At 35.5% G+C, this 21,969-nt stretch overlaps 1 protein-coding gene across 49 annotated transcripts in view; it reads left to right on the top strand.

Annotated features, from left to right (window-relative positions):
* The window catches only part of RIMS2 (regulating synaptic membrane exocytosis 2), a 491,423-nt gene that overhangs the window by 342,207 nt on the left and 127,247 nt on the right, over positions 1–21,969 (top strand). For 37 of the 49 annotated variants that reach the window (XM_069779840.1, XM_069779846.1, XM_069779845.1 and 34 more), the window contains 7 exons: positions 3,039–3,113; positions 5,616–5,687; positions 7,177–7,356; positions 8,484–8,593; positions 9,432–9,464; positions 15,673–15,726; positions 17,358–17,402. In XM_069779840.1, coding sequence (XP_069635941.1) covers positions 3,039–3,113; positions 5,616–5,687; positions 7,177–7,356; positions 8,484–8,593; positions 9,432–9,464; positions 15,673–15,726; positions 17,358–17,402 — 569 coding nt within the window. The remainder of the gene's footprint in view (positions 1–3,038; positions 3,114–5,615; positions 5,688–7,176; positions 7,357–8,483; positions 8,594–9,431; positions 9,465–15,672; positions 15,727–17,357; positions 17,403–21,969) is intronic. The other 12 variants (XM_069779852.1, XM_069779870.1, XM_069779877.1 and 9 more) reach the window with 8 other exon arrangements.

The following is a 21,969-nucleotide window of genomic DNA, read 5'->3' on the forward strand; positions in this document are numbered from 1 at the left end:
AGAAGGCTGGAAAGTGCTTAGTGTAAACAAAGTTTTTGTATTTGCTTTTGATAGTCACATTAAATAGGTCTGGTTTACTTCACTTGTCTTAGATTTAGTACTGTATAGATGCTAACGTAGGTAAATATCAGGGGAAAAAAACCAGATCTGTAACTTGAAAAAGAAGCTTATTTGTTAGTACTCTCTGACTCCATTTAAGTTTCACTCCAAAAAGCTGTGGAAAAAGAAATAATAGATAAGAATATTTGTTGTGAACCAATATGACTTTTAGGTAGACTGTAAAACATAGAACATACTTTAATAGAATGAAGACTACTGAAATGGATCAGATTCTGTTAAGATCAATGGATTTACAGAATGCCTTTAACAGAAGCAGTATGCTATTTCGCTCATTCATAATTTAAGAGCTTAAAAAATAATAAAGTCTTACATAACTGCTTATCTTGGAATGATCTGATTGAAATCCTGGCCTCATCAAGTGACAGAACTGTTGACTTCAGTGTGGTCAGAGTTACAGGCCTGTTGCCAAAAGTTGAGAAGACAGATAAACACGCATTTGCAGTATTAAGCCCTGTTTGTGATAATTTACTAATTAAATGTCTGCCATATTATTGCTCTTTTAAAATGCTACTGGAAAATAGAGGCCAACTAAATACAGTGTGCCTTGTTCAACTAAAGTTATATTTAAGATCTGAGGAAAAAAATCCCACAAAACCCACTAAGAACCAAGTACTTTTCAAACTTTGCATTTAGTACTGCACTGTACAAAGGCATATTTAAGTATGTGCTTAATTTTAAGCCTACAGCTGATTCACTTGATTAGTCTATAGTCTGAGTGCTCTGCTGAACTGCATTTGAGCATTCAAGCCCTACTAGGAAATGATTGTCTCTCATGGCTTCTCTCTCAAGCTTCTCTATGCATTGTCTTATATACCACTTACTCTTGAGTCATGAAATACATGTTCATTAAAACCCTTGAGTGTTCCTGTCATTGCTCATACATTATGATACAACATTCAAGTTGAGTGGGTGAAATATTGTGTTCTGAAATGGGAAAAAATGAGTAATAAAGTTATAATGTAAAGCTGAAACACATATTTTGGAATATTTCAAATATTTTTATTAAAATTTAGATTATTATCTTGGAGAGAATTGCAGTCATATATTCAGTTAAAAAATTGAGCTGGGGAGTGGCGGGGAGAGGATTTCAGCTCTCTTCTTTGAGAATTTTGTGTTCCCAGCTTTTGAATGCTAATCAGTTTTATCATGATCTTCAGTGAATCATCTCATGAAGATAGAGATATGTGTTCCTGCAGTGCAGTTCTTTCATATGTGTCAATTGATGGTCTTTGTTAAAGATGCTGAAAATTGGAAGTAGTTGGCAAAATACAAGGTACTATAAAAGGCAACCGGCCATATAAATGAAAATGTATGTTAGAAGTACCAGAAACAATAATGTAAAAAAACCCACTTAACATATTACATTATAGCAAAAATCTGCCTAAGTCTCTCAGACTTTTAAATTTGTAGTGAAGGAATACGTCCAAACATTTCCTATTGTAGGCACAGAATAAAAATATGAATAAATGCAATATGATGAAGTTAGTGCAAGGTAAATAAATTGGTAAGACATAAGGCAACATATATGTTGCTTGCATTCATTGGTTCACCTCTGTGTAAGGAAATGGTGGCCTGCAAGGTTAATTTTTTAAGAAATTATGTTTCAGTAAAATACTGGAAAATGATTCTTAAACTAGTTAAAGTTAACCAGTTAAGTGAAATTAGTATTATTACTAGCTCATTTGCTGTGTTTGCTTTCATTTTAATGCAGTTACAAATAGTGTTAACTGGAAGTTAAGAAGCCTCTTTCTCAAAAGCATTCACCAATTCTTTTTGTTTAATGTTGAGATTTTCTACGAAGAAGAAATTGCTTACATATTTTTACTATTTTCCCTTCAAATGTACAAGTTGCTTTTCTGTTCCTCTAAAATACACAAAATTAATTGGGTCTGATTTTACAGATAAAGGGGGTATGAAGTATTTCAGATTATCATTTCAGTCTTAATTGTTCCAGGATTGACACTACTTACTGGTTTTATTGATACTTGAGTGCAATAACTAGCATAAACCTCTGACTGCATCCCATAGAATCATAAATTAATTTGGCCTGGAAAGAACCTTGAAAAACTATCTGGTCTAACTCCCTACTTAAAGCAGGGCTTTGCTATTCCTCACTAAATCTATCGATGACGAAACATATTTCAAAGAGTAAATCCCTATAGATATAGCTATATGTGCTTTCCTTAAGCATTTTTATAGTTGTACCATGCCATCATGTGTTAGCATGATTAGATAGGTCTACAGCAGAATCACCAAAGTGACTGCGATGACATGCACAGATACCTAAGCAAGCTGTAAGCAACTGAGTTTCTGTAGCTGTAGCAGTCTGCGCATAGCAGTGTGGAGCACAATATGCCTGGGATTGCAGCTGAGTTCTCTGCTTTGTCTGCTTAGCTGACTTAGCTAGTAGAAGAGTAGTTCAGATACTGGCATGTAACAGTTTAGTTGTCCCTGTGACTGTCATGTAGATATACCCGTAGTTACCACATACGCCACAGTGTAATGTGCACGTGAATACATCATATGAGTGTGTGCATGTATGTGTATAGATATATATACTACATATGTATAAAGCATGATAAAATATTACTGCAGCAAAAATATCTTGCTTTGCTTCATATTTTTGTTTATTTTGCAAGAGTACCTAAAAGCATTACATTCCTGGCTTTTAAAAACTATAGCAGCACATAATTTTGTATTAAGTTTCTTTATAGGTATAGATGAGTGATTTGGTGAGATATCCAGTCACCAGTTTATTTAGATATTTGGCAGTATACTGCTCCTTCCCATTTTCCCATTTTCCATTACAATACTTATGACTCAAATTTAGGTCTGCTTGGTACTAGAAATCTCAGTTGTTTGTAGACATGCTTATCTATGTTATGCTAACAGAGGATCTTGTGTCTGTGACTAAACAGCAAAGTTCCTATAGCTAGTAGAAGAATAACATGTCCAAGGATTGAAATCCAGCAGCCATCCACAGACACTGACAGGTATTACCATAGTATATTAGCTGGAGTTTGAAATTACGATAATTAGAAATTGTATCGCTGTATTTTTCTTGTTCTGTGCTCAGTGTTTCTAGATGAAAAAAGATGCATTAGGAGCTGAATTGTAGTGTGCTGTAATCCTACAGCAATTCTATTTTTATTTCTTCAGTTTTTTGTTACAAGAACAACCTAGTACTAAAATTGTGATTGGCATGATGTCATAGCTTGCTTTTTTAGTCTTGCACACAGTAAAAGAATTTAACATGGGCTTTCAAATAAACTGCTTTCAGTTACTTTTGGGAAAAAATAACTTTTATTTGTGTTGTAAGCTGTTATGATTGCTTACTGTTGAAAAATGTTCATCTTTTATAAGGCTTTCTCTTTACATAAGCTTAGATCAATGAATATATTAATTTGTTGAAAATTCTCCTTATTTGTTAAGAAAAGTAACAAATCTGAAAAATTAAAAATTAGAAATGGTTATTTTCTGCATTGGGAAAAGAGGTAGCTTTTGAAATTTCCAGAATATGAATATAGAACAATGCAGATAAATCAGTAGTTAAAACAAAATGTTGTAGCACCTTTGGTTAGATACTGTAGTTACTAGAGTTTACAGTGGTACCTAAATAGCATGGGATTATAATTCTAATTTTTGATGGGTTTGGAATATAAAATTAGATTGTGAATACTCAAAGAGCTTTTTGCATGGTGACTTACAGAGAGCTCAAACAGTTTCAGAGTGATAGGTGTGCTTGATTAAGAAGCAAAAGCTTACTGCTGTACTCTGTCCTCCGTGTAGGGGAGAGTTATGCTGACAAATCTTGTAGACTTTGACAGGGGAACAGGCCACCTACCATGCATGTTTTCCTTCACAAAGGTAGAAGGGTGCTACAATAGGCAAAACTAAGTGGAGGAGGTCACTATTTGACATTTCACTAACTGTATTTTTTGTAATGAAAAGTCTGTTAGCAAAGACGAACAGCTCTAGCATACATTAAAATATTATATGAGTGTTGAATACTTTGACTATTATATTTCCCTCTTTAAATATAAGTAATTCATTTGATATAAATTATAATGAGAAGAGAGGAAACTTTCATCTAGGTTACTTGGGAGCATAAGCCCTCAAGAATGTTACCTGAAAAGTTATGAACTTCTGTATTTAATTCACTGAGGTGTTTTAAAAACAACCCCTCCACACTTATGGCTGGATTGTGATATTAATGCATAGTTGTATACTGTGGTAGGTGAGGAGCTTCACTGCCCAAGCAGGTTATTGGAGTGATATATTTTCTATAAAAGGGATGGTTCATTTCTGAAGACCTGGATCATACAGCACATGTCTTTACTGTTAAAAGGACAAAAAAAATATGTGAGGACAAAGAACAGACAGTAAAACCATCTGTTGAATTGTTCTTTATATGTGTACGATCTAAAACCACACAGTGAAGCTTCCAAGTGGAAGACTGTCAGTAAGCCTATATAGCTCTCCATTTGCTGCTGAGGGTACCGAGAGGTTTGCAGCATGTAGGCTGTAGCTTGAGGGTAACAACTCAGTTTCACCTCAGGGTTCAACTTAGTCTCAAATCCTTCAGTCTACGCAATGACAGTGGTGCCAATGCTTCATATAAAAGCAAACGGTTCACTGCCAAAATCCATGTTCTCCTTCACTTCTGGGAACTCCTGGTTGTTTTTCCACTTGAAGTAAATGCCAGCTGCAGATTGTGGCAAACTGAATATTTATTTTAACTACTGAATATGAAATTTCTGAGGCCTTTATCTGTTAGCATAGTGGTTAGCTATGGTGGCTCCATGATGATCCGCAGAATACAAAACCTGCCCACTAAGCCATTAATATTGATCCTAATGGTAAAAATGCCTCTCTGCTTTCTAATACAGGCAATGGGTCAGATCCCTAACATCCTAAAAAAGACTTTTTATACTACAGCTAAAGAGAATGAAGCCTTAGGAGTAACAAGTGAAAGAGGCTTAACTTCTCATCAAGTGTTTATGAGAATCATGTGGTTGCTACTCGCCTGTCCTTCTGTATGTCCTGCTGGCTGTTGGAAGGAGAGAGAAATAGAAAACAGAATGATACCTCTCACCATATTGCTCAGTCCCTGCTGCTGTGTGCTCCAGCAGCCTCCCACTCACTGGCAGGAGAAGGGTTTTCATAGCTCTCTGTGTGTGACAGACCCAAAGAAGAAAGTCTTTGTGGGCTCACTAATTTTCTAAATATGTGGGTAAACAAGGTAGGGGTGGGTTGTCTGTACCTTGGTCATATTCTCTTTTGTAATTTTGCTGAATTTAGGAATATTTTTTCTTGGAACTTATTCCCATAGTCTAAGAATTTATTCCCATGGTCATTTTTTTAACCACCATGCAGATGGCTGACACCTTCTCACCTTCCATAGCACTGAAACCTCTCTTAAACAGTTACCTAAAATAAGCAACATTCATATCAAAGCTAAGGTTGTGTTTCTTTGTCTATCCACAATGTAAAAGAAGCGAGACAGTGGATGTTTTTGCTGATGAAGCTTCCCATTCAGAAACAGAACTGATAGAAGAAGAAGTGAGGTAATTTTGTTGTGGTTTTGTGCCAGGCTCATTGTACTTTTCCTCCAATCTTTAGTGCCTCAGCTTATAATTACCATTATGTGTCTCACTGTGGTGTGTTTGCTTGTTAGGAGCTTATAGATGTAGGTTCATGGTGAATGGTATTATTCTGAACCTGTCTGTGGCAATTCCTTCGTATGCTCCAGGAGACCAGTTATTACCTCATGCAAGGCCTGAAGAGACATCCATTTTAATGAATCTTTTATCAACCCATTCAGCAAAGTTAGCCACCCTAGAGACAACTATACTCTGTCTCAATATGGTTTTTAGAAATAAAATGCTGTTAATAACATAAGACTCTTCATAATGAGGCTGTGGTATGTCTCTCTCTTTTTTGATACTACCTAAAATTCGGCTTCTTGTTACACTTAATCACCATCCAGTCACTCTTTGTATTAACTGACTTCATTGTAAAATGCATGACTTCGCTCAAGGAAAAGTCCTGAAGGATACATGTTCCCCATTTGTATTCTATAGCTGTTCAGTTACTCAAGGAGAGCTGGGAGGAGTGTGAATTTAATAAGTAGCTCCATCAGGGTATGGATTTTATTTTTAAAATTACCTTGATTTTATGTATTTTAGGCTATAGCTGGCAAATATTACTCCTTGCAAACAGACCAATTATATTGTGAAAAAAGGTGGGGCTTGATTAATTTCTGAAAGTAATGGCCTGATTAGTTGCCTAAGATAGTAGAAGACCAGACTGCTTAATCAAGAAATTCTGTTTTACTCAGTCTCCCCATGGCATCCCTAATGCTAACTTTTTCCATTGCTGTTTTGGCACAGTTCTTTAGGCTGTAGGTTAGATTTTTTTTCTTACAAACCAAACTTTGTCTAGTTTGTGGAACCTATGCAAGTAGTTGTGGTGTTGTAGATTTTCATCCGACTACAGTCCAAGCACCGCATATGAATCCATCACTGTAGCCTAGCCTGTATTTTGACAGACATCCTGAGTCTAATAATACTTAACAGTACTACATGGTAATTATAACATCTGGAATAAGAGTACTACCTCTAAAGATAATGCAGTCTGTAAAAATCTAGTCATGTGAGTGAAAATGCTCAATTAAACTGCACAACTAAATGAGTCCTTAGCTTTAGTGAGACTTAATATTATGTCAGCTGTTCTTTTCCTCCAAGGTTGATGTATTAATTAACAAAATAACAATTTTTTAACCCAGAAATTGTCAGGAAACAGACTATTGCATGGATAGTCATTACTGAGACATTGGAAACATTTCAGCCCATTTACCAAGAGTATGGAGCAAGCCAAATCATACGTGTATAAAAACCCTCTATGTTATAAAGAAGCGAACTCAGACTTACCCCCCCTGCCCCCCAAAAATGTACATAACAAAATGGTTTGCTCCAAGCCAGTATCATGCAGCATATTTTATAATTAATAGAAAAGTCAAAGGTCAACTGAGCTGCTTTTTGACTAACATTACAGGAATTGTGAAGCAGCAGATAGACAGCCATATCAAAGATCCAGATCAACAGAGCAACGTCCTATGCTAGAGCGGACCAACTCCCGCTCCCGATCCACAGAGCGTCCTGACTCAAACCTCATCAGGTCGATGCCTTCATTAATGACTGGAAGATCTGCCCCTCCTTCACCTGCCTTACCGAGGTGAAACAGACAAATCAATCAGACTAATCCCCTTCTGCCCTACCAGCTCACCATTTTATTTTCCCAGTAGCTAATTGGTATCGCCTCATCCTTAGCTGATCACTAGTAGCAATAGATACTAACCCTTTCAGTGCCAACACACTATTTATATTCTACTCTGGATATAATGGTGTGGCTGCCATTGCAAATTGTTTGCTAACAGTATTTAACTACATTTGTTTGTGATTTCTCATTTATCAGGAATCCTGGATGGTTTCTCACATAAAGCACCTCATAACTATCATATTCTTCTCTTACAGTATGAGAAGTTCTTTGTGTTCATCAGACATCGCTTATGGAACAACAATCATAACAACATCAAACGAAACTATTTTTTTTAAAAAAAAAAAGTTTCTTTAAATGGACTGTACTAACTTTGTCTATTAATTACCATTTTAACCACCATTTTCTCTGACTACATTTTACTGTGCCATAGTCTGTATTGTTCCTGTTTGAGTGCTATACTTTACTGATTGACATTTTGAAGATTTCTATACATTACTCTTAACTTAAATAAACATAATGCAATAAAAAGATGCGTACCTTTTGGTCTAGTTGATGTTCAGTAAAGCTTCTCCTTATTTTAGAACTGCAGAATACATTCTTTTGTTTTCTGAAAGTTAATAACATCAAATCCCCAGTGAGAGTTAGAGTCAAATACCAGTGTCTTTTCTCAGCTTATTACTTTGTTTAGACAAATCCCTGTAATCTCATTGCCACTCAATGGTAATTTAACCAAATACAAGCTTAGTAAAGATCATTGAATTTGACTTGTGGATAATTTTATGTGTATGTGGGTATTATATCCACATGCATGTGAATATACACACAGTACCTTTTCTGGCTTGACTGTGCAAAGAAGCATCTTATGGATGTTCAGCCTTAGTTTGGCTTTCTTTTATTCTTTTTCACAGAGAGATTTCTCTTTTTAATCAGGTCTTTTTCTGAAGAGATAATAGTTTCACTATGGGACTGCAAGGGTCCCAAGTGATCTAAAGCCTACTTAGTCATGTTATCAGTTCTTGATGGTATTTAAGGATGAATTTGTCATTTAATGGCTATGGTTTGTTTTGATATGTGTCTCATAGGTCACATCCTCGAACTGGGTCTGTTCAGACAAGTCCATCAAGTACTCCAATAGTAGGGCGAAGGGGCAGGCAGTTACCGCAGCTCCCACCAAAGGGGACATTGGAGAGAAGTAAGTGTATGGTTTTCTCCTTAATCATGTTGCAAAGTTGCTCATGAAGGTTGATTATATTTATTATTTTTCTTTTGGCATTACAGTTGAAATCTCTTGAGTTTTTGTGTACAGAATTAGGATCCAGTAGTAGTATTGTATTTTGTACTGTATTTTCTTCTATTATGTTTTAACATCTACAGTACTCTTGACTGAAATGACTCATCAGCAGTACAATAATCATCAACAGTGCAATACACACGAAAACAAGATGGACTAACTCTTAGCATAATCCTGTTCCTTTTGAACTCAATAGGTGTTTAGTCATTGACTTTGACAGGCACAGGAAGTGATCTTTTGTATGCTGTTTAGTGATAAAACCCTGGCTCTTTGGGGAGTTAGAAGCATAGCTGATCACTTGTGGGTTCACATGGAGTGTGTTATAGCTTGCTAATATAAAATCTCTGCAGCTTGAAACAGAAAGAGCAAGAAGAGAGGTAATAATCTTTAAAATAGGAAAGGTCAGCGAGATATTTCATGATTCATGTTTTACTGGTACTGTAATTGTGCTTACCTTTAATGTCTTATAAAAGCACTGGTCAATGGAGACATTTTCCAAAATGTTTAGAAACACAGGTATATAAACACATTTTTGATAGCAAATGTATTTCACCCTTCCACTTCTGCTAACTAAATGTGCTGTGCAAAATCAGTCTAAATGGCCATATACGCTCCTTTTTTTTAATCCTTCTTAACATGTATATTGTATCTTTTATAAAACTTCTGTTGTTTTTAACCCCTGTGCTTTGGTTCCCTTTTTTTGTTTGTTTGTTTGTTTTGTTTTTGTTACTTTCCCTAGACAATGGAGACAAGGAGATAGAATCTTATGAAGGTCTGTACATAAAGGAGGGTTTGTTTTTCACCTGAAAGCCTTTTTGAGAGGCTATATAGGGAAAAATAAACCCAACTGCAATTGATGTTACTTGATTGCACAGACATAGTCAGAATTATTGTCATAATTATTTAGTCTTTTTTATATTCAGGCCTGTGGCTCATAAATTGTACAGGGTTCTAAATGAAAAAAAAGACAGTATAAATAATACTATCTACATACGATCATCATTAGAAAAGTACCTAGACATGTACCCATTTTTAAATACCAAGGATTTATAGTGCAGCAAGTAAGAGTATTTCAGTTAACCTACGTGTGAATGTACATTTTCAGGATTAGCGCTTCAGTCTTATATTTAAATTTAAGTATTTGAGGCTATTTGACATGTTTAATGTTAGCCATGCATTTTATCAGATGAATGTTTTTATTGCAAATATGTTATAATGTTATACAGTTCCTGAATTAGTAGGTAATTTTCAAATAATATAGGAGCAAAAATTAATTGGATCAAGATAGTCTTTCAAAAAGTTATAATACTTTCACTTAAAATTAAATCCCCTTATATTTTACACCATTAAAACCATTGAATTTGCTTAATAGTAAGCCACAAGATATCAATTGCAGTCCTTGGTTATACCACTGAGGGTCTATATGTAGTATTACTGTGTCATCAGACTTTTTTAATTTAGTATTTACAATGTTTACAGTGTTTATTTCCATTTTGGAAGCAAAACTTCATGAAAAGAAAACTCTGTTTTCTCAGATCATCACCCTAATATATTCATTTCTTTGTTGTCTTATGTGTTGTGAAATGCTTATATGAAGTACAGTCTAGATATGCCAGGAAATAATCACATCTAATCACATGACGTTTGCTGTCATTGCTGTATATGCTTTCATGTTTTACCAGTCTACCCTGCTCTTTGCTTAGTATATCTATTTAGACTGTGAGCTCTTTAGGGCAGCAGTTGTGAAGTACTGCATATTTGTACTGTGTTTGATTAGAGAGGGTAGCAGTCTTATTTAGATCCTAGGTTCTATAGAGAGAAATATAATAAACACAATAAAATAATTACTTTTTATAGGAGTGCTAGAATTGTTTGCTCTGGTAAGTACTGCTGGGACTTGAGGAACTCTGTTTTTACTTGAAGACTGAGTAATGTTTTCCTGTACCTCTGTCTAAAGTAGTCTTTTGGAAAATCTGGGTTATGGAAAATTGCCAAATCCACAGATACTGGAGTTTTAATATACAATCAAAGCATCATCAGTGACTCAAGATACAGTAACTAGATACATTTCATGTTGAATTTTACACATATAAATGTGGTAAACATTGTAGTTAAAAACATAAACCATAGATACAGCTTTCACACAGTATTCTGTAGAATTTTCTGTCATGAATTAAGAGCTCATATTCTAATAACAATATAGTTCTACTTTGAGGCTTTTTCTATCCTTCTTTAGCATTTTCTAATCCTTTTCTTTAAGGGGAATAATAATTTTCTTTAAAAGGAGTAACACTCTACAAGAACAGCAGATTACCTAACTTCTGTCAGTAACAGAACGTAATTATGATTAATAGCAGGTTTTTTACTGTGGAGAATTGAATTTTACAAAAAGTTATTTTAACCAAATGAAGTACCAGTTTAAAAACTGAAATTCAGTAGAATCAAAAATGTTGACTATAGTAGAAGGGGTTTATGTTATTATTTAACAAATAAAGCAGCAAGTAAACCTGAAAACTTGACAGACATTTGAGTAGATTTTGATATGTTATTATATGCCCTGGTGAGAATCGAAACAGTTTTCTGTTGTTGGGAAGGCTATATGACCGTACTGGAAAATGTCATTGTCACAGAGTAGTCCTTTCTGTAATTATAGAAGCATATACTTGACTTAAATGAGAGAGGGAATTTTATATTGCATGGAAACATGCTGTGAAGGTTAACATTTCTGTATTTTGAAATCAAGGATTTTATTGTTGACCAGATTAAATTAAAATCATACTGGAGAAAAGAGTTAATAAAAGATGCATTATAGACAAAAAGGAACTGGAAGTCATCTCAGTTTTGTAAAAGACAAAAAGAAAAACTCCTATGTTTCTAACTCCTACAGTAGTCTCATTTAGTCTGTGTACGTTTGAATAATCTGTATTTGTTACAAGGTTGAAACTGCATACCATTTCTTAAAATGTACTAGAAATGCAGGGACTCAAGTAGAAATAAGGGAGTAATTTGCAGTTGGGGAGATTTTTTGTCACAGTACAGCGCTCAGTATAATGTGGAATATTGTGTGTTTATGGCTATGTGACTAGAACTGGAAGGGAGGGAATCTACAGGAAAAAAACCTCCAGGTAACTGCTTTCCAGATTAGGATCAGAATTAAAAGACATTGATTTGGGGTGATTTAGTTCAGTGAACTGTGTTATGTGGTTGCAGGTTTTTGCTCCAGGACAACTAGGTTTCCCCTGAATAATTTATTTCAGAATTCTTCAATAGCCAGAGAAGTTGGGTTTTTTTTGAGAAATCTAGCTGTGAGTAGCTATGAAGGACCATTTCTAACAGTAGTGTATTGACCTATATATCTTTTTCTCAGTGTCCCACATGCTCAGTAGGAGAATATACATATACCATTAGCTACATTGCATTTACAATCTCTTATGGTCATGACATTTTGGCTAATTTCTTAGCTTCCCACAGCTGTGTTGCTGCCAGTATCAGATTTACCCATTCAGAAGAAAGACAAGGTATCTCTGAAGTGCATGTCATTATCTTACCTAACCAGAATATAGCATAAGCGCCTAAGCAGTTTGGGTTTTGCTTTAGACTTCATTAGTTTAGTATATTTTCATGTTAGATGGCTGGAAAATAGTTCTTAAAAGAAGTCTGGGACCACTTAAGGTTTTCCTGGATTTTCACTACTGAAGTGCCAGAAGACATTTTTTTAGCTGAACTTTTCCTTGTATATTTTTAAATTATGCTAGATATAGAGATTTCTTGTTTCTAATGAACATTTGTAGAAAAACAATAGTATTAAATTTTTAATTTTTAGCAGTGAAATGGTTATGTACTCTTAAATGTTCTGTATTATTAGCACTATAGACAATAAGTGAATACTGGAGTATTTATAGTTCTTAAGGGTTAACAAGATTTTTTTTATTTATATGTGGATATAATATATTTCTTTGTTCTTACTTGCCTTGCTAGAAGGAGGAACTCAATAACTGCTTGCTGCTGATTAAAATGGAAGACCATAAAGTGCTCTTGAAAGCATTCAGTATTAGCCCTTTCAGTTGTTAATTACTAATCAGAGAGAGAGAATTTTTTCCTAATATAGATTTTTCCTTTTCCTCTTAAAAATCAACATAGCCTTTTCTTTCTTCATCCCTACAAAAAAACCCCAACCATCCACCCAACCATAAAAATGATAAAATTATGTCAAGCCAAACAAATGTAATAAAACCTTCAAGTATAAAAATGAAGTGCTCAGAAATTTACCAAATAGTAGAGCTCAGTGAGGATTTGCCCTTCTATTTATGCTCTATGGTACAGACTTTAATTACATGACCTCATAATAATCTTGTGTCTTGGGAAAGTTATTTCAGAAGCTGTTAAAGCTGACATTAATGCTGATTAACTGTCCCCTCTTAACTTCAGGTATGGGTGATCTTATTCCAGAATAAAATTGTCTACAAATGGAATTAACAGGGGTAGTTGATTAGGTTTAATCAGGGATAGCTATCAGCCATGACTCCAGTTTTTATATCTCTCAGATACAATTACGAATCTTTAAAAAGAAAATATATAAACTGTCAATTGTATTGTTGCTGCAACTCATGCAGCATGGAGTGCAAGTTACTGAAACACTGACAGTTGTGAAAACACAGATAATATTGACAGAAAGACATACTGCTTATTTTGAGGGGTTTTGTCTCATTCAGAATACAATTTCTCTGTTCAATGAGACATAATTTTGCAAAATTAGAAGGAATTTTATTGTCTATTTTCCAGTGCTCTATCATAGTTTGATGGGAGACAGAGGAAGACTTCTAATGCAATTGCAGAGAACATGTATTCACACTGGTTGTAATTCTATCATACTCTATCAGCTGTGATTTCACAGGTTTTTAAAAATATATGGCATACAGGTAGTTTGTTTTGTAAAAGGTGATTGATCACATGTATATAATATAGGGTAGGAACTTGGACTACCTTCAGCTCGGCCTTGACTTGATGACTTAGTCAAACACAACAGTCTAAAGATTGAAGGTACATATCTTTGCACCCACCCACTTTTTGTGTGGATATTTCTGTGGTACTGACTGTATGATGTTAGACACCTTCATGCTTGCACAGGGTAGCTCGCATTATGTGCACTTGATGGGAAAGTAAGGAGAATAGCTTAGTTAACATCAGTAACAAGGCTGCCTTAGGATAATGCATGAATCTACCTTGGGGTTTTGATTTCAGCTAGGAATTTGAAAAAATATACCTTTGGGTTTTACTTGTGGATGCTTAGTTCACTCTCCTGATAGGTGGCAGAGTCCTCAGCCCCTGAAGAATATTAAAATGTTTTATTTGCATTAGTACAATTTCCATAGAAAAACTTGAACAAACATTACCTATAACACAGGGCTTAGGGTGCTTACTTGAAAGGTTCTGACCTTTCAAGGGAAGTAATGGTTCATAATTTTCTCTTGGATTGGCAAAAGGAGGAATTACACACCTCCTTCTTTATGCCAGTTGCAGGTCTTACGTCTAGGTCTGAGACTACAAAGGGCATAAAGAAAAATGAGTAAGGAGTCATACCGCTGTGCTCATAATAGCTGATGTTTATTTATGTTTCAGGGTACCAACGTGCCAAGAACATTTTAGTTCAATTCTACTGGAATAGATTTTTTAAAGTCTTTGGCACACCTTCTATACATTCTTTTCTATGAGAGAAGGTTGACTGTATAGGTGGTGCCTGTGATGACTATTTTAATTGGAATTTTCAATGTCATGATTTCAACTGGAATTTAAATGTCATGATTTTATCACACAGAATTATAGAGCAGAAATCTATGTAGAGATTAGTTTCCATTGCATTGGCTTTGATTATAGCCTAAATCATGCCCCCTAACAACAATAACCTGTTAGAACAAGTAGTTTTAAAATTATTATTACATGCTAGCTAAACCTGAAGTCAAATAATTCAATGAGCTATTTAGTTGTACATAAACCTATACAAGTAATAAGAGAACTAGAAAAAAATCTGGGAACAGAGAATACAAAAAATCAGTAAGTAATCAGAACCTGAACCTTGAAAAACTACAGGGTATTACATCACATCAAAACAGTGTTTAATGAATAACACACATTTAAATTAAAGCAGGCATATGGTAGACCAGTTATTCTACTCAACATTCTACTATATCATTACTGTTGTTACCCTGGTATTAGATGAGCTTTGTCACAAGGGAAAGTTGTGGTTCTTTATTAATAACATAAAAGAAATATATTTATGTTGCTTATCATTAACCGTAATGTCACCATTGTTTCCAACTATTTCAGTGTTCTCTAATATTTAGATATGCTCTAGGCGACTGTAGTTACTGATGGAAAAGTGTCTTTCTTTCTGAATTCTAACTACTCTGAAATCCAGGTAAAAAGCATATTGTCTGGCAAATTGAGGATTTTTTTCCAAGCTGGAAAAACATTTGCATTGTTTCTTCCACACTTATTAAGGTACTGAGTATGCCCACTTGCTTACAATTTATACCCAATTTTAAATATGCTCTTCAAGAATAGAGGCTTGGACTTTTATTTCTAGAAAAACTAAAGTAAATCCAAGCAGAAAATGCCTTTAAACCAATTGTCTACCAATACATGTCTGCTTTCTCTGCATTGGCACTTACTGTCTGCTTCCCAGTGCTTCAATAATTTAATAAGAAATTGGCAACAAGGGATATTAAGGGCTGCATATGACCATCATTACTTGCAGACGGATCTCATTGGAGTAAACCAGAGATATTAATGAAAATAACACAAGGATTTATTTAATCTCTGATTCACTCAAAAAATAATTTATGCCACAGACTGAGGTTTTGTATGTTATTGTGAATGTCTTTTGTTTGATGTTTATCTTTTATTTGAACAGCGTGTAACAAAGCATGCATGTTTTTGTCTTGCTTTTTTCCCCCTGTCATACCTTGCTTATACAAATGCAGCAGGAGATGAAGAAAACAAGCATACTGGAGTTCAGGAATCAGAGGTCAAGGCAGGTCTGTCTGACCACAAGTGCCTATGTCCTTTAGAAACATTTCCCCCTGAGCATGTAGGGAAGCTTTACTAGCCAGCTTGTAAAGATATTAAAAGTCAAAATCCAGATAATAATTATATATTTTTATGCAAGAACAAGACAAAGAAATTAAATATAGCATAGTTTATTTATCAGTTTGTGAATGCTTAAAATAGTTCAACCTGCAAAAAATCACTTAACTTTTTCACTTTTTTTAATCCCTCTTTATGAAAGTACTCTGTCACTATGATCAAATTACAGCCTTAGCAGATCTGGGAGGACACCCCTTAGAAGTGGCACCCTCTACTTTGCATTGATACTTTTTACAAGCAGGGAAAGTAAAGATTATTGTATCATGACACTTTTTTTTTCCCCAGTTTGTGTAGGAGGACTGATGATGCTGAACAAAAATAGTAGGAAACTGCATTACATGGAAATACTTTTAGTATTTTGTATAATGTCCCCCATCCTGCTTGGAAGACAGTTCAGTTGGTAGAAAAAGGAAGTTATTGTGATGAGAACTGATAGATGATGATCAAATCAATTGGATGCAAATATTTTTTCAACTCAAATGCCATGTGATTAAAATAAACAACTTTACCTTCTAATTTCAGAAAACACAGACTGTACAGGTTCAAAGACATGCAGAGATCTATAGACCTTTTCAACCACCATTTTTCTGCTCTTAAGATTCTTTCTCAAAGGAAGACTCATGAAAGCGTAAATGTGCATTTACATGCACTGTTAATAGGTTACATTCTGTTATCCCTGTTAATAATTGTCTGTGACAATACGTCAGCTGTGGTGGATGCGGAAGAGCAGCACAGACAAGCTTTTCTGGCTATAAATATTTGGGGCCAGACCAATGCTAAACTTAGCTGCCTAAAAGTAGGCAGTGTGGTACATACCTCAAGGCCCGTGGAATGCAGCCCAGAGAAGCATAATGCACTGAGGGTATTACTGCAGTTACGTGGAGAGAATTAAGTGCTCCAGAAGGGTGGCCCAGAAAAATGACAAGCTAAGCAAGAAACACATTTAGTACTAGCTGGTAGGAAAAATTACTAGCTAAACATAAGTATGGCTAAAATGCCATCCCTACTTAAAAGTGTAAGTGCCTGCATCACAGTTTATTTGGAATCTTGTGTCCTGGACCCTATTCCCATTGTTATTTAAGGGAGGAAAATCTGGATCACTGTTTTCTTCTTAAAACAAAGTCAGGAATAATCACTGTTGTAGGACTCATTACTTGTTCAGAAATCTGGATGCTAGAGTAATTTCAAGATTTGGGAGCTGGAAAGCAGGATTTTTTTTTTTTTTTTAAATTTAGTTTTCACTTAAGCACCCAAAGTGTTCTTTAAGATCTTTGCCTTCCCATTTTTCATTATAGTACAGTTTACATTTTTCTTGCTTTTGTTATGGTTTTGTCTCTAAGTGTGTATTGTTCACTGGTGTGTGTACTCTGTGCTGTTCACTCTGTGTGTTTTGTGATAAGCATAGTGCATGGAATTGTGCTAACATAGTCTGCAAAATATTTGTGTGTGCTATAGTTACATTGTTCATCATAGTAGCTGTTCCAATTGTTAACCATCGTTGTCTGTTTTTAATGTCATAAAGATGATGAGGAAAAACATCAAAACCCACCTGTTAATGGGCGAAAAGGCAAGTTGATGATGATATTGCTAGTGACTTGTGGGTGCTTGAGAAATTTTGCTTATTTTTTGCTGCATGTGTGTGTTGCTTAGTTCTACTAGCTCAAAATTAGCAAGTTCATGTATGTTCAATTTTAATGTGTTGTTTTACTTCTTGCACTTAAAATAATTTTTTTCACCTGTGGTTTTAAAAATCTTTCTTGGAATCAAAAGCTCCAGATTTGGTTTTTTTTACAGCTAACTGTATTACTGAAGATGTAGTTTACACCACCTAGATATGTGATCACGTTGCCTATTTAGAACTAGTGGAATTGTTTCTGTACTTTTGCTCATTTAGGAATTCCCAGTCTGCCTTGCCCTATGAGACCAAGTACAGTTTGCAGACATCTACAAAATTGCAGTCTTCCACTTTTTACCATGTCTATATACTTCTATGTCACTTGGCTGTATATTTTACAAGTTTGGCACATTTTTGCTAGTCACAGGAGAGCTGGACCATCTTAGTTAGCCTATACTGGTAGAGAAAGGCTTATGTTATTAGCAATCATCTCTATTGTCTAGTTCTTATTATGTTTGATATTCTTTTCTATTTCAAATGCTGTAGAAATAAGCTTAATTCAAAGCACTGAAATGTTAACATGGAGATTTAGATTTATTATATAAAAATAGAACAGGAAAGTTGCAATGAACAACCACAGCTTATTTTGAAGTTTTATTCCAGTTCATGCTTCTAAATTGCTTTGATAATTTTGAAGAAATCTGTTATTATTTTTCCAGGTACTTCTAAAGCCATATTACATTTAGACTTTGTCTCATCAGTATCTTCTGCCAGTGAATGAAATACCATCTAGATAGTGCCTTGGCTTTATTAAAATTTGGATATTCACTCTTACACTTCCACCTCTACCAGGAGCCCATGTGGGGAATAGCCCCAGTTACACTGTTACAGGTTATTTCTAGCTTTCTCCTCCCTAGAATAACTTAGCAGAGGGAATACAAGTATCAGGATAGCAGGGATGCAGTTTTGCCTGTGCTAGTTCATTGTGTTGCAGGGAAGACCACACCGTTTTTAATGTGCCACGTATTATCCAGTGTAGACAGGCTGGATGAGGTGCCTTTGCAGAAAGGGCACTGTGTCGGCAGCCCAGCAGAGCAATGCACAGGGTCACCCCCCTTACTCTAGTGGCTGCGCCAGCATAGTCCTGAGTTCATTCAGTTGCTGGAAGTCTGCTGCTGTAACTGTAATGCATGCTAATTACCAGATAGCTCAGTGTCTTATACTTTTAAGATCCCATTTCCAATCCTGGTAAAGTTAGAGGCTTTTGCCACTGACTTGACAAGGTTGACAAACCAATAATCAGTGATTAAGTCAGGCTAAAGCTGGTTTTGTTCTCAGTTTCTCTTCCACTCCTTCAACAAAACCAGTATTTTATATACTTAATTATAGAGCCTGAAAGATGTACTTTGCACAATAAACTAAATGCTACTAACCGGTATTTAAAATAGTTTGTTTTCATATATATTAATTTCTGAGGTGACCATTTTATGTTTTAGAAGTTTCTTTTGCAGAGCTCTTTTACTCCAAAAGAATGGTCTGGTCTGTGCCTAATACTCAATTTCACATATTTATTACCAAAACCACTATCCCTTTCAATTTTTCCTCAGATCTTTTGCATTTCTCTTTCATGTATTTTATATGACACCTTTTGATCATTTGAGTTTGTGAGAAAAGGCTCCAGGTAATTCTGTCCTTTACTGTCTTAATTTAGGGCACATAAAAGATGATAGAGTTACCAAAGCAAAATTTTAAGCCTTTCAGGTTATCAGTTCCCTCACTTGTTAGAATACTTTACATAATTACACAAGAGCTTTGTCTATATTATGGGAATCAGGAATGCTTTCCAGTTCTCATCTCCCAGGTTGAGAAGTGTCTGGAGCCTATTTGTATCGTGAGTCTGTACCAAGATAAGACCCAAATCACCAAGTCCTCCCCTTTCTATGCACTCTGGTTTCTGCATGCATGGGAGCCCCACAACTCCGTGAGCAGTCTGGATGCCTGGAGGACTAGAACTGAAAGTATGCTGTATTCCAGACTTGCTGCACAGTTTAGACACAATCTAAAGAATTTAGGTGACTGAAGTGCAAACTAGGCAGAATAAAGGGACCCCAGTCAAAGAAGTGATGACAGATGGACCTGCTTAACTGACTTGCAGAAATAGTGTATACATACGCTTTTTTGAAAAACAAGCATGTGGCTGTCATGCCAGAGGGAACTCTCATCCTGCTGGCTGACCTGAGCAGCTTCTTCCATGTAAGACCATTTGGGATTCCTGGAAATGGGGCCTATGCTTTGCCTGAACCACTAAACATGACTGCCCTGAGTCCCTTGTGTGCTCTCTATTCCCCCGGCCCACTGACTGTAGAGTTCACTAAGAGACCATAACAGCTTCTGAATTTTGCATGAAAAATTATACTGAACATGTGTTTCATGTGGGCTGTGAGAATACTTAACATATACATATGTGTTATGAGTACCTAACATAATCCTACATTTTAATTCTAGTTCAAGCAAAGTAAGGTTTAAGTAAGGTATAGACCAGTTGAGACGGTGGTAGTTGTAGGCGGGCCCATAACTGCAATCTGCACCCTGAGAAAATGGTGAAATGAAAAAAAACCCAGCAGAACAACACAAAACAGTAGAAGTAAAGTACCCATAAGATGCAGATTCTCCAGACTGAAGAACCTACATTCTGCTGACATTCCTTATGATATAGGTGACTATTTTATGAATTTAGCTCTAAAACTACCAGGGAAATATGACAGATGAGAAAAAGTCTTAACTACTAACTTGTCCATAAACAGCTTCAAATTTGACTTATTTATACAAAATGTGAGGTGGCATCTTTAAAAACTACATCACAATATAAAGTAACTTTTCTAAGACTGGTACATGACAAAGTGATGTCATTTTGTCTGCTAGTCAAACACAGTTTGCCTGGTTACTAATGTAATATTTTATAAGTAATGCTGAAAAATAGCACAGGTGTTTTGCTGTGGACAGCATTGGCATATAAAAATACATGTAAAATTTGCATTTAAATTTGCATGTAAATTTGAGCAATAAGAAAACTTACCTGTTATTAATTAGTAGTAATTGATATTCTGAAGAACCTAGAGCTTTCTGAAGAAACAAATCTGTATTTTTCATCTTTCTGTAAGCCATTTATTTTATTTTCTTTATTGCTTGGTATTAGTGCTTAAAACTACTGGCTTATTTTCAGAACCATTTTTTAACTGAATAATTTTTTAAACATTTTAGAATTGTGTCATAAACTTCAATCTTAACTGCACTTAAGGATAGAACACCTGTGATTGCTTGCAGAGCTTTTGTGTGTGTGTGTGAGAGAGGGATGTAAGGTCACATAAATTATCTTTCTGCGTAGAAAATATTTGAAGACTTGCTATAAGATTGCACCTTTTACAGTAAAGAATAAAAATAACTGGAAAAAAACCCACTATACCAAGCTAAAACTTACATCCTGCATTCTGTAGGGTGGATTTGTAGGCTGTTCACTTTTCCTTGCACGCACAGAGCACTCGCTGGCACCCAGGGAATGAACAACACAAACTGAGCAGAGACTATGGAAGAGAGGTGCAAAGCAGAGGTGTGCATTTTTCTCCACATTTATGTTGGCCATTACTTGTAGTTTGCCTTATTTAAACTCATTAATCATTAGACTCTGGAGATATTTTGGCTTTCTTTGTGTTTGCCTTTCATAGCAGTATGAGGATAGCCATACCAGTTCTGACTAGAAATCCGTCTAGCCCAGTGTCTGGTCCTCAGCAGACCGGGCGTGGATGCTGGGGGAAAGGCATATGAGCAGAACAAGTGTGTAGTAGTGCTTAGCCAGGGTACTGGATCCCCAGTCTCCTATGATTTCTGCCTCAAGAAGCTACAGAAACATCAGTGGTGTCTTTACGTGGTGTCTTCGTCTTCCTCAGGCTCTCTGCACCCTTTCTCCTGCCTTAAATCAGTCCTGCCAACATAAACCTGCAGTGCTTAACCAAACAGGTGACTCATTAGAGCTATTCTTCTGAGATATTCAAAATACACCTATTGATAATAGGCCAGCAGGCCAGCTGTATTGCATTCGTTTCTAACGTGTTTCAGGCACATAACCAGAAGAGGGAGCAAAACTGCCATATTTTAAAAACACATAAGAAAGAACCAAACAAATCCTTCCCCTGCCCCAAACAGTCCTGGAAAAAAAACCTTGATAGTGGCTTAAAAAGAATATATTTACTTTGTGATATTTAAATATACTTTACTAAATATTAATATACACATATGTAATGTACCATTAACTGACTGTGTTTTTTCTTCTGACTAATCTGGTGTATTTAAGTTTTTCTGTATTTCTTGATGTTTTATAATTCTCTTGTTTATAAAAGCAGCAACATGACACTTTGATTTTTAGCTAAAGGGAGGCTGTGACTTGACTAAGTGATACTGTAACAAGTACCCTCTGTGACCTTGCTTGAGTACATCTACAGTTTGTCTTTAAAATAAGCAATAG

The sequence above is a fragment of the Haliaeetus albicilla genome, chromosome 3 (assembly GCF_947461875.1).
Source record: "Haliaeetus albicilla chromosome 3, bHalAlb1.1, whole genome shotgun sequence".
In the NCBI taxonomy this organism is placed as follows: domain Eukaryota; kingdom Metazoa; phylum Chordata; class Aves; order Accipitriformes; family Accipitridae; genus Haliaeetus; species Haliaeetus albicilla.